The 16,177-nt window shown below is 36.1% G+C and overlaps 1 protein-coding gene across 9 annotated transcripts in view; it reads right to left on the bottom strand.

Annotated features, from left to right (window-relative positions):
* Nucleotides 1-16,177, bottom strand: part of hth (homothorax) — a 375,595-nt gene that overhangs the window by 89,832 nt on the left and 269,586 nt on the right. For all 9 annotated transcript variants that reach the window (XM_068762761.1, XM_068762765.1, XM_068762762.1 and 6 more), the window contains one exon: nt 6,203-6,279. In XM_068762761.1, coding sequence (XP_068618862.1) covers nt 6,203-6,279 — 77 coding nt within the window. The remainder of the gene's footprint in view (nt 1-6,202; nt 6,280-16,177) is intronic.

The following is a 16,177-nucleotide window of genomic DNA, read 5'->3' as shown; positions in this document are numbered from 1 at the left end:
CTTTACGTTATATTTGTCTACCATTGTCAAAATCTATCACTAGACGTACCATAGATCGGATTTTGTGGCTGTGTGAAATAGATCCTCAATAAACTATGAATTAAACAAATTAGTTTGTAGGTCATGAGCATTGTCATTAAATGATTTTCTTTTGTTACGTGTTTCACAATGTGACTAGAATAACTTTTTATTCATCCCCTCCTTTACTTTTATACGACACCCCCTCATCCCATTACAAGTTAATTGGTCAAGTAGCCTTAAACAAAGACGATTAAGCAATTAAAAATTCATTCCTAATCGCTCTGGCCCTACTCGAGATTGCCAGCTAAAACCATTGTCCAACACCGACCGTGGTAACATCGCACGATAACCTATCCATTACCGCACGGAGCGGAGTCAGCAGTAACCCAATGCGTGCATAATCAGCAATGCGCACTACACAACGATACCGTCGAGTTTACGGCCGAGTTGTGCACCCTCGGGAAGGGTTGAGCGTGCCCCTTGTGTAAACAGGTGTGTAGATCCCGTCTGATTGCTCTCTATGGCGTATTAGGACAAATGCCTTGCGTAAATATTTTATGGACTCGCTTTTGACTGCGTCGAGTGTTAAAAAGATTATTTAAACTTCCGCCCAGATAAACGCTTAGTGTTCTTTTTGACATATGTCAATTGATGTTACAGATAAAAAATGCCGATTAACTTTTTTTATATTTTAATTATTAACGCGCGAGTAACGATTGTGTTCCTTTTTTAAATATTTTTTTTTAAAAGTTGTTTTGTGTTAGACATCGGAAGTCGCTGGATTCAAGCCACTTCCTTCAGGTATTAACGGAAATTTAAGGAGGGGGATGGGCCTATGTTCAGATGATAAAATATCAGATCTGCCTTTTTGTATTCATATATCACAAGGTTAAGAGTTAATTCATAAGAGATAAAAGTGTTTTATCATGCTTTCGCTTCAATGAAAACTAAGCATTTTTCTCCATCCATCAATTTATTCGACTCTCACATGGCACATAGACCCTCCATTATTCTAATCAAAATCACCTTAACACATTGTCAATCATAGCCATTTGTAAAAAAATTAAACACTTGTTAACCTGTCAGACGATATTGTATTTTATTATTATTGTTATTGAGTATTAATTTCGGCTCGCATTATTAAAATATTTCGATTAACATCCATTATTTCTGATAAGTAGGAAAAAAAGCTCATTATTAGGATACTAGGGTGACCATGTGTTTTTATTGAAGTTCCGGAATGTTTTAGTTTTAACTTGTCATAGTATGTGGTCTCAGAAGAACCAACATTATCAACATAGCACGAAAAATTATTCGTCTGAAGTGATTGTGGCTGGTGTGCATATTTTATGATTAAAATACATAAATCGCACTACAAGCTCATAAACTAACAAAGCGGATGTCATGTATTTATTTTCTTACATATGTTAATTTAAACGCCTTTACATATGCTAATGTTGAATCATTTGCTTATATTACCGATAATTCAAGACGATGTGGAAACTAAGGAGTATATCCGAATTGAATTTAAAACCATGGCCATCCTAGTATAGCGGCACTAGACAGGCGAGAACTCTAGCAAGAGGCCCCGGGACCTCTGCCCTCTTCACGTAGACGTCTCAGCGTTCGCTAAATGTTAAGTATGGCATTACGCACATACACTGTCGATAACCGTTCTTTAATAATTTTCGTTGTGTTCATTATTTAAGAAAATACCTTTTTAAACCTACTGTGATTTAGGTTCAAAGTGTCTAAATCTTTAAATATAAGGTTTAGACACTTGAATTTAGGCGAGAATTTTTCCTCTGCCATGTAGAGATAAGTTCAGGACGTATTTTAAAAAATAACATCCACAGAAAGTTTTGACTACCACGCTAAGCGGACAATGAATAACTGATTTAAAAAAATTACATTTTAATTTTCTTGACGAATTGTAATTTTCGTTATATTTTCCACCTGATAGACGCCAACTGGAAGGTTGGTGATCGCAGTGTGGATAGGACGCTGCTGCTATCTTTTGTATACTTATTTGTGAGCAGTGACAAGCGTTTAATGAACAAAGTGTAAATTATATAAGATTGTTTCTAAATAATTGAATCCGCGATCTGCGACCGTCTCAGTTATATATCGTTTGGCTATCACTACGGAAATGTAATCTATGTTAATAAATATATGTTTTCAGTATTATAAAATTGATATAACAGGTTTATAAATTCGCAGCTCTTCCGTATATGTAATATACAATCGTTTTGAGAAGCGAAGCCTTGTCGAAGTCATTAAGTTGCAGGCTTTGCTCGAGAGGCTCTCGGAGCTTCATTAGCCGCACCTCTCGTGCTTATCAAACTATAAAGTAGCTTAATCATGAAGCTGTTTCGCCGTAGACCAGTGCCACTCGAATGTGAAACCTTAGGGGATTACCGTGGGAAAACTTATCAGGGTTGGCGCAAATGTATCTAAGATTATTTAGTATTTTTTATGATTAAATCATTTTTATATTAAAATTCTTTCATTAAATCTGAAATAACTTGATAAACAATTATTCTATCTTCTTTATTAAGGCCATTAATTAAACATAAGAAAAACTGTTTAGTTTTGTTGTGGGATCATCACAGCTTTAAGTAGAAAGACGTCATTATTCGAGTGTTCTAGAAGTTTCGTTTGTTCTAGAATTTAAATAATTTGTTATGATATAATGTTAATCTCAAACAGGACTGACGAACCTGCGGCGTTTTGAAGGATTATTCGTGGCGATAGACATACCCGAGTTACATTTTCATTTTTGTGTCATTATATTTAAAAAAAATAAGATAAAAATCAAACACTGGCCATTATTAACTAACCAGCGCCTGAAAGGATTACTATATAGTGCTGTCACTAATTATTAATCAAATTTTAAATGATTATCGTCAAAATTAAATAAATGTGTTTAATTTTTAAATCAAATAAACTTATATCATATTACTATGTTTTCAAAATATATAATTTTTAATACTTCTTTGTGTACTATATTAAAAACTTATTTAAATGCCGTCCGCGAAATATTAGAATTTTTGGAAAATGTTCTATAAGATCGCACAGTGTCATGTCTTAACTAGGAATTTTTATTTTAGTTTTTTTTTTGGAATGTTTTTGATTGTATACATTTGTAAACAATCTATATTTCATAAAATTATATATTTAACTAAATGTAAATAAGATTTAAATATCAAATTGTATATTAATAATGTAAATTGCTGGGTAGCACGCCTTTTGACAGAATGAACGGAGAATGTTATGCGACTAAATTTAGAAGCACGATAATATAGCGGTGATTTTAGGTCAGCAAATGATTTTATATTTTACCGAATAGCTACACGCAATGACGTATTACGAATTGTTGTCTATTGCGTTTACATTTTCTAGGTATCTATACCATTGTAACAAAAGGACCAATATTTAGCCACTTCCGCACATGCAGTGGTAGTTTTGCAACAAAGCGCACTACTAAATATTAGTCCTTTTCTTACATAGGATGGACTTTCGCAAGGTAACGCCTGATTCCATAAAATATCTATACCATTCTTTTCATAATTATGAATGTCATTTGAACAAAAATCTTACTATACAGGGTGATTGATTATAGGTGTAAAAGTTTTAAAGGGGTGAATGTACAGCTCATTTGCTGTCAACTAACATATCAAACACGTAATTAAAAAACCATTGTTTTCAGAAATATTAAATAGCGAAATGATAACATAGAAAGCGTATTTAAAATTCTAAATACTACATAATAAAACGTTAATGTAACATATTTTAGACTGATCGCATTATACAGGTTGATTGGATATTGCTTTACAAATATTTTTGTAGTGTTGAAGCCTTTTTCTGGCAAAAAAATTATATATTCACCCTCTTGGAGCTTTTACACCAATAACCAATCATAGTATATAGTCGTTTTTACCCATAGAAGCCTACTGTAATATCTAAGATCCTTTACAGATACCTATGGGGGAATATACCATAATCGACGAGTTTTATGTTGATTATCACGAATTTGCGCCAACTATGTTACAGGACTGTTGGTTATAAATAAATAGTTGCGTAAACAAAATTGGACGGTCGCCGTTGGACGGTAGTATATCGCACGTTTAATAGCGCGTCCGATTTACACCCACGCCTGCGTCTGATTCGATGTTTTTGTCGCCCATATATGGGCAAAGACTGATTCTTTTTAACAAAAAGTTTCAATACTCCTGATATAAAAAAGCAAATATGTTTAAAATGTAAATGTAAAAATCGTTATAACATTTACACCTATTTATAATCACCCTATATAAAGTGAAGATTTGAGGGTCAGTCTGAGCCGAGATCACCTCTCAGGAGCGTCAAGAGCAATGGACTGCACAGAACGTTTACTAAGACTCGTTTTTCTAATTCGATGAAATAATGAATGTAAGAACCAGGAGAACACTTCATCCACCTGGCTTGGTTCTAAGAGATACCGTATTTTATTCGTGAAATTGATTACTACAAAAACTCGATGTATTTTGTGACGAATTTATTTCAACTTATATTTAGCTGAAAGAGACCTCTATATGTAAGTTAAACGAATCTTATTACAGATCAAACTGAACTTTTCTTTGCATATATCTTATGACCTTTAAAATTTATCATTCTTCCTTGCGTCTTCTTCTTCCTCCACAGGATTGTGATCCTTATTGGAAAATTTATTGCACAATATTTTATGTCATCTGTAACATTCTGTGACTGTGTGTATTGCTTCGGTTAGGTATCAAGCGTGTTTCGATTCTGATCAGACCAGGGCATAAGGCTGTGATCTCGCGATTGTTCATCATCTAAAAATGATCACTATAAATATAGAGAATAATATAATTAAAAAGAGGTGTTGGTTAAAAATTTTTATCGCTCTGCGAAATCAAAAATGTTGACGCTATTAGTGAAGTAAATCATTTTTTAACAGAATGTGATTCTTTAATATTCTCTCCCGCGTTATCTTTTCATATAAAGCACAGTGTATACGCGTTTATGTCTCAAATCGCGAAAAGGTCGTACCGCTTTCATTGCCGAACGTGTTTAGCGTTGCGTGGCCATCTTGAACCGTAAACATCGAAGTTTACGACCGTTGGCCGCGAGATAATCATGCGCCTCCCATATTGGACACCGAGAAGGTGGGCAAGCTGTTTCACTTCGCCTCGTTGCGAAAGTTCGGTACCAATAACGGCTTATAAATAGAAACGTAGCTACATTACCCTGTCACATTGTCGACTTTATTTATGGTACGGCAAACGCGTATACACCTATGCGTTTTGAATTAATCCTATAGCTTATTTCGTTTATATATATAATACATCCTTTTCGATTTTTATTTACAGACACTGTAAATTTTAAAGGTTACATCATAGAGGGTGTTTAGCCTAAAACTAGTTTTAGCTAAGTTCGAAGGCTTCCTCATTTAAGTCGTCGAGTTCCTACAGCGCTTGGGGCGGTGCTACATTGGTCGAAAGGCTCAGAGGTTCCTGGGTAACTTGGGCTGTCGCTCATTATACGTTTAGCAGTCCGACGAGAGAAGAGAAACTTGTTTTAGTTACTATTGACTGGGTAATATAACTATCACTTCGGAAAGTGCTGGGAGAAGTAGCAGAAGAAACTACTGTAGCGTCTCTATTTATGATAGGAGAAGACTTGTCCGGAAAATCGATTTATCTCTGTTTATGCTCGCGGCCATTCTCGCCGAAGGAATGTGTTATAGATATCGAAGTTAAAAGATAAGATAATGTTTATTCAAAATTGGAACTTTTAACAGAACTCTTATCGATCGTCAATTGTTTTAATATCTTTTTAATCTATTTTATTTTTGACTCTACACTGCTTCGCAAGGTATTATGGTTGTGAACAAGAAGCAGAAACTCAACAATAACACACCTTTTAATAAAGTCAAGTAGATACCCTAAATAAGTTATTTCATTTTTCGCATGTACTTATATATTTATTTATGTGTAAAATCATATATTTTTTAATATATCAAATAAATAATAATTATTCTACAATACATTTTTGTAATTATAGTTTGAAAAACAACGTTGCGGTTGAATTTTTTTTAACTAAACTGACTGATATGTTTCATGAAATAGTTCTACGGACAATTTTAATATGATTGTTGTTAATAATGACATGTACTCACCAATTATTTACTTGTAGTATCGTTAACCCTGTGTCTTGTGCTAATTGCTTTTTCTGGTCCTCCGACGGGTACGGGTGCTGTGGACAAAGAGGTTACAATTAGGTACGAAAAGTAACCAGTTATTGAAGTAGTATGTATTCATCTTTATATAACTAAAACGAAAGGATTCTTCTAGAAGCAGAAAGTGAACGTTTTTAAAAACTGCTTCTTATTCGTATTAACACGGATAATATAGGTAGTAAAATTTACAAAACTAATTAAATTAAAAAATAAGAACAATTGTAAGAAATTTGAAAAGAGGCCATTTAAATAAGAATTTCACTCGTATTTATGAGCATACATACATACATGTTTAATGAATCTTTTACTTATTTAAAAATCAAGTTATTCTTTTATATGTAACAAAGTTTGCATGCAATGCTCTACTCTATAAAACTTTGTTGGCGTAGAAAGTTTTTTTTCTAAAAAGATTTTCTTTTTCCTGCTTTTTTGCATTTTTTAAGCGAATCATTTTTATCATGTCCCAAGGACAGGCAGGTACCAGGGAGGCATGACTCACGTATATCTAATGTTATTGGTTTTTACCGTACGAGTCGCGCAGGGTGGGTCCCCCGCGAGACCTCCTCTATTTCATCTCGCCCTGGTAGCCGAACCGCAGGTAGCGTACGTGTGTGTAAATTATTAACTCGCCCGGTTCGAGTCCCCGGTCGATACCGGCTGCTTCTCGTACGTGACTAACTCCAACTTAACTACATACACGCCGCTTAATTTATTTGTTCCGTGTTCCGAATGGAAACAAAATCTGATAGAGATAAAAAAATTGTTGTTCACCTGACAAAAGGCAATAATTTCAGAATAATACAAAATAATTGAGGAATATAAAAGATCGCATACGTCGTAGAAGATATTGGAATCTATTTGAACATACAAAATACCAAAACAATAACGCCTCAATATTTAATGTACAACAAAATGCATTCGTTTTCTTCTTTACAACCAATAGATGCCTACTGCAACGGTATGGTGTACTCCGCTCCCTGCCACTTGAGACAAGCACTTCTTAGATCTGCGTTAGTGACCTTGGTTCTTCGGATCTCCTCGTGCTCTCTTCACTACTCTCTGGGTGGCTTTTTATAAGGCCAATCGCAAGTATACCGCTAGTGTTTTAGTCAAAAAGTATTATGCCTAAGTTTTCTTGTCTCTACTTTATTTTGTATGGAAAAATGAGAGGATGTGTTTGTAATTCTATATTGCCAGGTCAGATAAAGAATTCTACGGTGAAGTAATTAGATACTTTAATATTTTTTTTCACCTCTTTCAATTCATTTTTAGAAACAAGAAGGCGAAAGTTTAATAAAATAAAATATAATCCTAGCAACCGGGTCCGAAATCCACAAGGCAATGAACGCGCCGTAAATCCGTTTATAAATATTCACGGGCGATTGATGTGATCGGCTATTTGTCATTTCCTACGTAAACATTTTACGGGCGGTTTTAAAAAAGATATGTTTATTTAAAGAGACATGATTTAACATGTCCGAGACGGCACCGTACTCAGAGTAAATCACTGAGAAATATCGCCCGGTGCGCTGCCAACACAAACAAAAGGAGCGAAAAGGCGCGAGATGACGCGATAAAGACTGGCTCCCAAAGAAATTGATACGTCGCCCCGGCCGCCCCGCCGCCGCCCGCCCCGGCGCCCCGGCCGCCCCGTTCGCGACGCCGTGACGCATATCGCACCATTGTCCGCGCTCACTCGCCTCTTATGATTTATGTCGCCTTGGTCACCTGTGTTCAAAATCTCTATCCATACTCTCTACCTTCTTCGTGCATGTGTGCGTATCGGACATTTTTTTATAAATTGATGCGACGCGAAAGATAATTAACGCAATACGGTTTCCAATCCCCGTGTCGATCTATAAAAGGGTTTATTTAGTGCAAATCAAACGCGGAAGAGGTAATGTCGCCCGCGTTAAAGTCACCTGGAAGCCGTCCCCGGAATCGTTAAGCATCCCCGTAAATCCGCGCGAGCCGACGCCTCACCCGCCGCCATAAAATCTTCGTAATAAAAATAAGAGCGTATGGCGCATTACACCAATTCCCCGGTGCGCTCGAGTGTCTAAATAATGTATTCATAGTGAGAATAACGCGGGAGATCCCGACGATCCCGCGCCCGGGGACCTCCGTGGGGGTGACGTCATTCGCACTTGACGCGATGATCGTAAAACAATGATGTTTTCGTTCCAAAGTCGGGCAGCCATAAAATTTTATAATAAACAGTTTGCGGTACGCCGCGGCTATTGCTTTAAGAACCACTTCGCGGCGTTAATTGGTTCGAAAGTGAACATCGTTACAAAATGTACACTCCAAATAATAAGTGCTTTGTTACGCGTGAAAGTATAATTGTGCAGTTAACACTACGATCGGTGAAATTTGATTTTAAATAAAATTATCCTTTCGAAATTTTTTGTTACTTTTACCTCTGGTATGAATTCTCTATTTGGTTTTAATTGACAACAAACTTTAAACAGCCACAGACAAAAGTTAGCTACTCTGTGGTTTGTTTTAGACAAAAAAATCGTAATAATGTTTCATGACATTTGCTAACAATTTTTTTACATAATGCATTTTGCATCTTGACTTAGATACACACTGTATTGTATATCAAACTTACTTATAATATTATATGTAATCTTTTTTGGATTATTTAAATAGCAAAACAAAAACTTCAACCTAGCTATTATAGTGCAATTAAAAAAAAATGCAGAACTCGTTGTGCCATTATAATTTTAGATTATATGCCCATATGTATATTTATTTGTTTGACTTTATCTACCTGCTGATAACGTAAGAAGGACGCTTTCGTCTTACTTCTCCATTCTTATGTTAGTCAATACAGGTTCACTGGAAAGTAGACAGGAAACATTCAATTGGTCGGTGAATCATTTCAAAGCAACAGATAAATCTGTGGGTGGTGATGTAATGGCGGGTGTGGGTGGCAGACGACTGCATATAGATGTTGACGTGATGTTTGCGAGGATGCAATCACTAGGACAGCAGGAGGTGCATCCGGTAAACTTGCAGTATTAGAAATTTCACTTGAATCTTTATAAACATACTTTGTGTCTCGCGATGTCAAATCCATTCTTTTTATAAACTGCCAATGACAGTAAATACTTTTTTTGACAAAGCATCGATTTTTTTTTAATTTAATGCCTGTGTCAAAATTGAAAAAAGCACTTAAACCACAAGAACACGTTTATTTTGAAGAAAACTTTTAGTAACTTCAATCATTTTTAAAACATCTAAAGATGAGTGTATTTTTAATAAAATGGCAGCAGGTTGCAGTAAAAATGGTTAAAAATGTATTGTTTGAATGTGATAAAAAATATTTGTTAATGAACTTTTCCTAGACAGGGTCGCTGTGCTACGGTTTGACATCGTTAGGAGGTAGTATCATTTGTCCCGCGTTGAGAGACGCGTATGTGTTAAACAGGATAGTACTTATTTGTTGTATTACCAAAAACAATATTACTGATGAATTTCTTTTTTCTTTCCACGTGCTTGTTTCTCTCACGTGCAGCTGCAATTTGGTTCGATAAACCAGAGACTGCTGTTTGGTTTCGAATGAAGTTGATGATGTTAGCCCAGGGGCTTTTAGAGCTTCATCGGAACTAAGTTCAGGGAGCGGAAGGCTCCGTGAACTTAAAAATAAAACAGAAGCTGTACCGACGAGATAGGGGCGCTTACTTTGTACACTGTTGGAATACTTAGCGTTTCGTTGAATGTCTTCGTTGTAAAGCTCAATTTGTTTTTAGTTTCAAATTCAATCAAATTTATTTTAGAAGTTCGTGTGTTCCCAGCTTTAGCGCGAGAATAACCTCGCGGTGGGTCCAGGCCTCCCGCGCCAGTTTGTTATTACAATTAGTTGCATCCAATCGGGCCATCGGTAATGCATTCTAATGCACGATATCGCTTATGAGCAGGACGCTGTGTTTACTCCAACCGCCGATGCGCGTCGTTCATCGACTGACTTAATGCACGCAGCTGCCCGAACCAAATTAACGCGAATATTTTGTACTAAAGCAAAATAATAATCGCCGGGTGTTTAATCAAATACATTGACGGATTTCATAAAGATCTTAACTAAAGTTACTATATTAATCGCGTAATGTATTTGCAACATTAAGATCGGATCGTTAATAATTGATACATTGACGGCTTTCGAAAACATCTTAACGAAATTTACTTTGTTAACAGCGTAATGTATTTGGAACAGTAAATTAGACACATTTTAGTGGATCGAAGACGATAAAGGTTTTGTAATTCGTTCGTTTTTAAATACTTTGACAACGTCATGCGAAAGAAAGGCAACCCTTCAGACTGTTTGAGTTTGAAGCTTTGTGATGCACGGATAAAGTGAGGCTACGAAATCGCCTTTAAATATAAGCGCTAAAGCCTCAGGTCTGGGAAAGATGGTGAAAGACTGACTGACCAACCAACGTGATCACGGTGACTCTACCAAGAGCTTACTACCAAATGATCATTAATTATGATCGTATATACTGAATTGAGTTGATATAGTGTCAGATTGAAATTCTACATAATGGCTAATTCAACTTAAAATTAAACAATAAATTTAGAGAGTTTTTTTTGTCGCCGGCCAATAAATTAGTGCTCGATTAATACTCGATTGTTTCATGATATCGATTTTAGGGTCGAGAAAAATCGATTTTTGTTCGTAATATGTCAGTTTTTAATATATTTTCAGGTGCTCTTGTTTAATATTTTTTTTCTAATATAGATTACATCGAGTATAAATAGAGATGTTTTCACGAAAGCCGCGGTCAACGGGCACTGCGCTCGGCGAGTGAGTTTTTCGTTTCGCGCAATCGTCGGTTGGAAGATCGAAAAAACATTATCAGAAATTTATGAAGCCTATTACGGCGCCACACAAAAACCGGAAAATGATAAACACGCGGCCGCCTCCGACCGGGTAACGGGATCCGTCAAAATTATACCGGGGCACCGGGGCCGTTGCTTTTTGCCGGCAGCCACCAATTATTTTTAACTAGTAATATGCGACTTGTCGCGTTTAAGAGACACGACAATTGACCCCGGCCGAAATGATTTATTAGTGATTGTTTTTTAATTCGGCCGCTCCCGGCTGGACGGACGAGGGAGTCATTGCCTTTTCTTATTTTTTAAACTTCCCTATAAACAATAGGATGAGAAAAAACATATATTCTTTTCGTCGAGAAGTATCTTTGTTTATTTATAACAGTTGGTTATTTTCATACAAGATTTACGAGTAGAGTTTCAATATGATTCTATAGATATATTTCCATTCCTTTCTACTATTCTTACGCCTCCCTATGAAACACATAGTTTTTACATTAAAGCGAAGTTAAACTCGTATCAAGTCCACTTTCGAATTGCATCTCTTAACGCGTGGGCCCCACGTTGGGAAACACCGCTATAGATGCATGCTCACTATATGTAATTTCTTCGTATGGTAGAGCAATGAAGGCACTTAGGTAAAACCTCTTTACAGTGACTAAGCTCGGAAGGTCCTTCAGGAACCTAATTCGGTCTATTTACTTCAACGGATTTAATCGCCTTTATGAAGTAACTGAGAGCATCATCCCCCGAAAGGAGTAACTTAGTTTGTCACTCGTATTAAGTTTATCTTTGTTAATTAAGATCCGAGCTAGTCTAATTTCTGATTAATTAGTTGCTCTAGTCGAATTGTCAAGAGCCTTTTTTTAGATAATAAAAGAGAAGCATTAAAGAGAGAAGAAGGAGAATCTCTTAACGTCTCTGAATACACTGTGATTGTTAATAGATGTAACAGCTGTAGTGGTAAATGTAATACTGTATAAAATTGTCGTTCTAAAATGTATTAATTTATTCTTTATTTGTTTTTTGCTACACTTTTTTGTACACCAAAGACAATAAATAGAGGAAAAAAAAGAAAAAAACTATATAGAGGTACAAAAGGCGGTCTTATCGCTCGAGGCGATCTCTACCAGACAACCTTTGGATGGAAATGGGAGACATAAAGGAGCAGGCTGTTAAGGGTGTACACACAAATACATACATTACTATACACACACACACACACACACACACACACACACACACACACATATATATATGTGTGTATATATATATATAAATATGTATATATATATATATATATATATATACACATGTATATGTCAGTACAAAGTCTGCAAGGATTGATAGTAAACAATAATCGATTTTTAAAAATAGTAATACCAATTTTAAACACACTTTTTCTTTCCACATCAACAATGGTTTGTGTACATCCTGTACATACATTAATTGTCAGCAAATAAGCTTTATCTTAACCCATATAAAGTTTTCACGTATAATAACCAATAATTCTGTACACTGATGATGTATTTTAGATTGTGATGGTATGAATTACTTGTAAATTAGTTTCCTTAGCTCTATCGACAGTTGCCAGAGTTGTGATATCGGATTTCCAAAACCAATCCCGCGCCGCTCTCATCCGCGCAGTAAATCACCGGAGTTGCATTAAAATCACGATTATATCGGGCATAAGTTCGCAATAAATCGACAGCGAAAAAACCTCCGCGTAAGGCGGGTGAAATTTCCCTATAAATATTATCGGGGTGAAACAATCCATTTGTTGGCGCCTAAATCTATGGGGTCCTGAATGGGAATGTAAATACGATCGGAAACGCGGCCCCGGAATCAGCTCGCGAATAACATTCAAGCAACCTTATATAGTCTTTGTTGTTTGTTGTTGTTGTGATATTTATGTTTTATTTGTACACGCGAGCTAGTTCACATCGTTGATCCACCTTAAAGTTGTGAGTGGCCTTTCTTATGGAGAATTAGTCTATAGTAAATAGATAGGTACCGCAATGTTTGAAGACGAAAGTCTTTGACTAATGTGTGTTGCTGGTGATGATATACGAATCCGAGACTCATCATCAACCAGAGAGCAAAGGAGAATGCTATGTTCGAAGTTGGGCTGAGATCAAATCAGAAATGATAATATCCGCAGAAGAACTAAGATTACAGACGTAGCTCAAAGAATTGCTCATTTGGGTTAAAAGGTTCTCAGGTTCCAACCCCGAGCCGGTAAAGGCGGCGTGGGTAAACACCACTAGGTAGACCGAGGACATAGGTAAGTGAAGTGAAGCGAAGCGTGAAGTCCCTGGATGCGAACAGCGTAGGGCCGCCCGTCATGGTGAACTTTGGGAGAGCCTCGCAGTGGTAGTCCATCGATTTAAAAGAAGAAGAGGAAGAAAATAGAGAAAAACTTGAATAACGGAAACAAAGCCAGTGAGAAATGTCAGTTATGTACAAAATAGTTATTTAAAGATTGCCTCGTAATTTAACGCGTATGTATACACTTACATATACATTACATGAAATTATAATCGTTTCGAATAAAACCTGTTGGAAGCGGAAACCAGCGTTTTACCATAACCTTCACAATATCATCTGTTCCTTTATGATATTTCAAATATTTCAGAATAGAACGAAATCAAAGAAAAGTAATACAAAATAGAACTTAGTCTTCAGATAAGATAGACGCTATCTAGAAGGTTTTAAATTCTTCGTCGAGCGTAACATACCTCAAGATTAAAAACCTCGATCGATATTCTTGGGGTGACTAGGAGCCCAGAACTTCGTAGTTGTTTGCTTTTGCTAGAGCAATTAAGACACAAGTATTTTTAAGTCTCGCGTTATCATTTATCATGAATAGTAGTGGCAATTCAATGAGGGATTGTACAAAATTTGTGAAAGAACTATTGCCTAGAGCGTCTCGGAGTCATTTGATCTTCTGTCCTAAGGAATAGATATATTAGCGAGGCATGATATCGTTACTTGCCTCACTTAGAAGTTAGGAAATATCTTTAGATTAACTTAACCCGATTGCTCGGCGCCGCGATATTTCCCGCAGGGTCACACGTCTTGTACTTTCATTAGCTCGGCGTGCGTGTGGGGCCATAAAAAACAATGTCTCCCGGTTATAATGTTAGACGTTGAAAAATTCATTCGCGGGCCGCGATCAAGAAGCCGAATTCCCTAATGATATGCGGCGGGAAGCGTGCTCCGGGAGAGGCCTGCGGTAGAAAGCGCGCAATGTATATCACAATTTCGCGGCGCTCGTGTCGGCGTAACAATAATAATATATTCAGGGGCCCCGGTGATTTGGTCGTGAGCGTCCCGGTGTCTCCGAGGAGTCGAGAGCACTTCGGGGCCCGACCACGCGGCGTGAAAAATATATTTTGCCTCTAATAAAATTTAGGCACGGTATCATAAAATTTGTACAGAAATTACAGTATTATTATATTTTACTTATTCACCAGTGAACATGACATCACGACCATTTCAGTCGTCCACCAGCTGGACATATGCCTCCCACATAGATTTACAATGTGACTGTCTATCCATTCGTAATGCTGATGTTGAATATGTTTAAATTAAAATCGTTGTACAGATATACAAGTACAATAAAATAACATCTATTAAAACGCTGATTTTCAGCAAGGAACCCAGTTCCATAGACATACCGCCGATCAAAATAAAACTCTAATATTCATTTGTACATCTTTATGTATACTATATAATATAGCTATAGAATAGTATTATATCTATAAATTTAAGTAACCTATAAGACATGAGTATCCAATCAGAACAAACAAGGAAAGTATATGACATTCCATAAGGAACTTTTCTTTCTTTACAGCTGATGGGCGCCCACTGCAAGGCTTATAGGGCTTTCCCAATGATCGCCACGATGATAGATCCTGATCTATCGGCATCAAGCAACTTCCCGTGACTTTACTATGAAGGAAGATGCGAAAAGAACTGGAAGATATTTTAAAACATTGATATTTAAAAATTCAATTTCTTACGAGATGTTAGCAATCGCCTAAGTGTTAAAACTTTGAGGGACCTATTTAAGATATACTTTTTGTCTCATAAAGTATGATGTAAATAAATTTTAACTTTAAACTTATTATATAACTGCATATTAGTGTAATCCATATATATATATATATATATATATAAAAATATCTTCGTTCTAGAAATAATAATATATAACAACTCCTAATTTTGCCAACAAACTGAATTTGCATTCTTGCGATTTTGTATGTACTTTTTTCACGCACCAATTTAATAACTCAGAAAAGCTCCCAATAAACTCGAACTTCACAAGTGTTTAAATTATTAAAAATACAGTATGATAAGTTAATTGTAAAAACTGTTGTAAAATTAATGTATATATAATTTACAATCAATTAATCTTTACAACACCCTGTGAATCAATAGTTTCAGAATACTAAATAATATTATGGTAATAATGTAAATTCAAAATATACTACATATTAAAATTAAATATTGTTTACTATACGCCCCTGCAGACTTTGTGTTGCAAGAACTCACTTTATACAGGATGATTGTAAATATATGTAAAAGGTTACAGTTACAAATGAGCTACACATTCGATCTAAATAGTTTACACCACCTTTTACATATTTTTTCCTTTCAATTCATACTGTACCTAGGTGTTGTATCAATAGAGCTATGCTCCTATTGCTGAGTCTGAATACATGTTTAATACTAAAACAAAGCAGAACTGATCGCAGAATGTTTAGTTTAGGAACAGATGTTCGCGACGGCGGGCGTTTGTGTTGATGGATTAAATTTTTCCCGGCGAAGACGTCACGCGCGGATTGAGCGCTGAATTATGCATGTCCTACGAAACTAGCTCGTGCAAGATTTCCCTCTGCACTTGGCCCACTTGCCGGCGCCCTGGTACGTGCCAAAACACCTCCGCCAAAGGCAAACAAAATTTAAAAAAAACATCACCCGACAGCTTATATTAAATATTACATGCAATAATGCCCGTCTTCGCTTTGATAACATATATGTTTAGATAGATAAGTAAAGTAAGTTGTTTTT

Source organism: Battus philenor, unplaced genomic scaffold (assembly GCF_028537555.1).
Source record: "Battus philenor isolate CCGP_79_NKW_IND1 unplaced genomic scaffold, ilBatPhil1.0.hap1 SCAF_17, whole genome shotgun sequence".
In the NCBI taxonomy this organism is placed as follows: Eukaryota; Metazoa; Arthropoda; class Insecta; order Lepidoptera; family Papilionidae; genus Battus; species Battus philenor.
The sequence above is the reverse complement of the archived record's forward strand: the minus strand, read 5'-3'. Positions and strand labels throughout refer to the sequence as shown.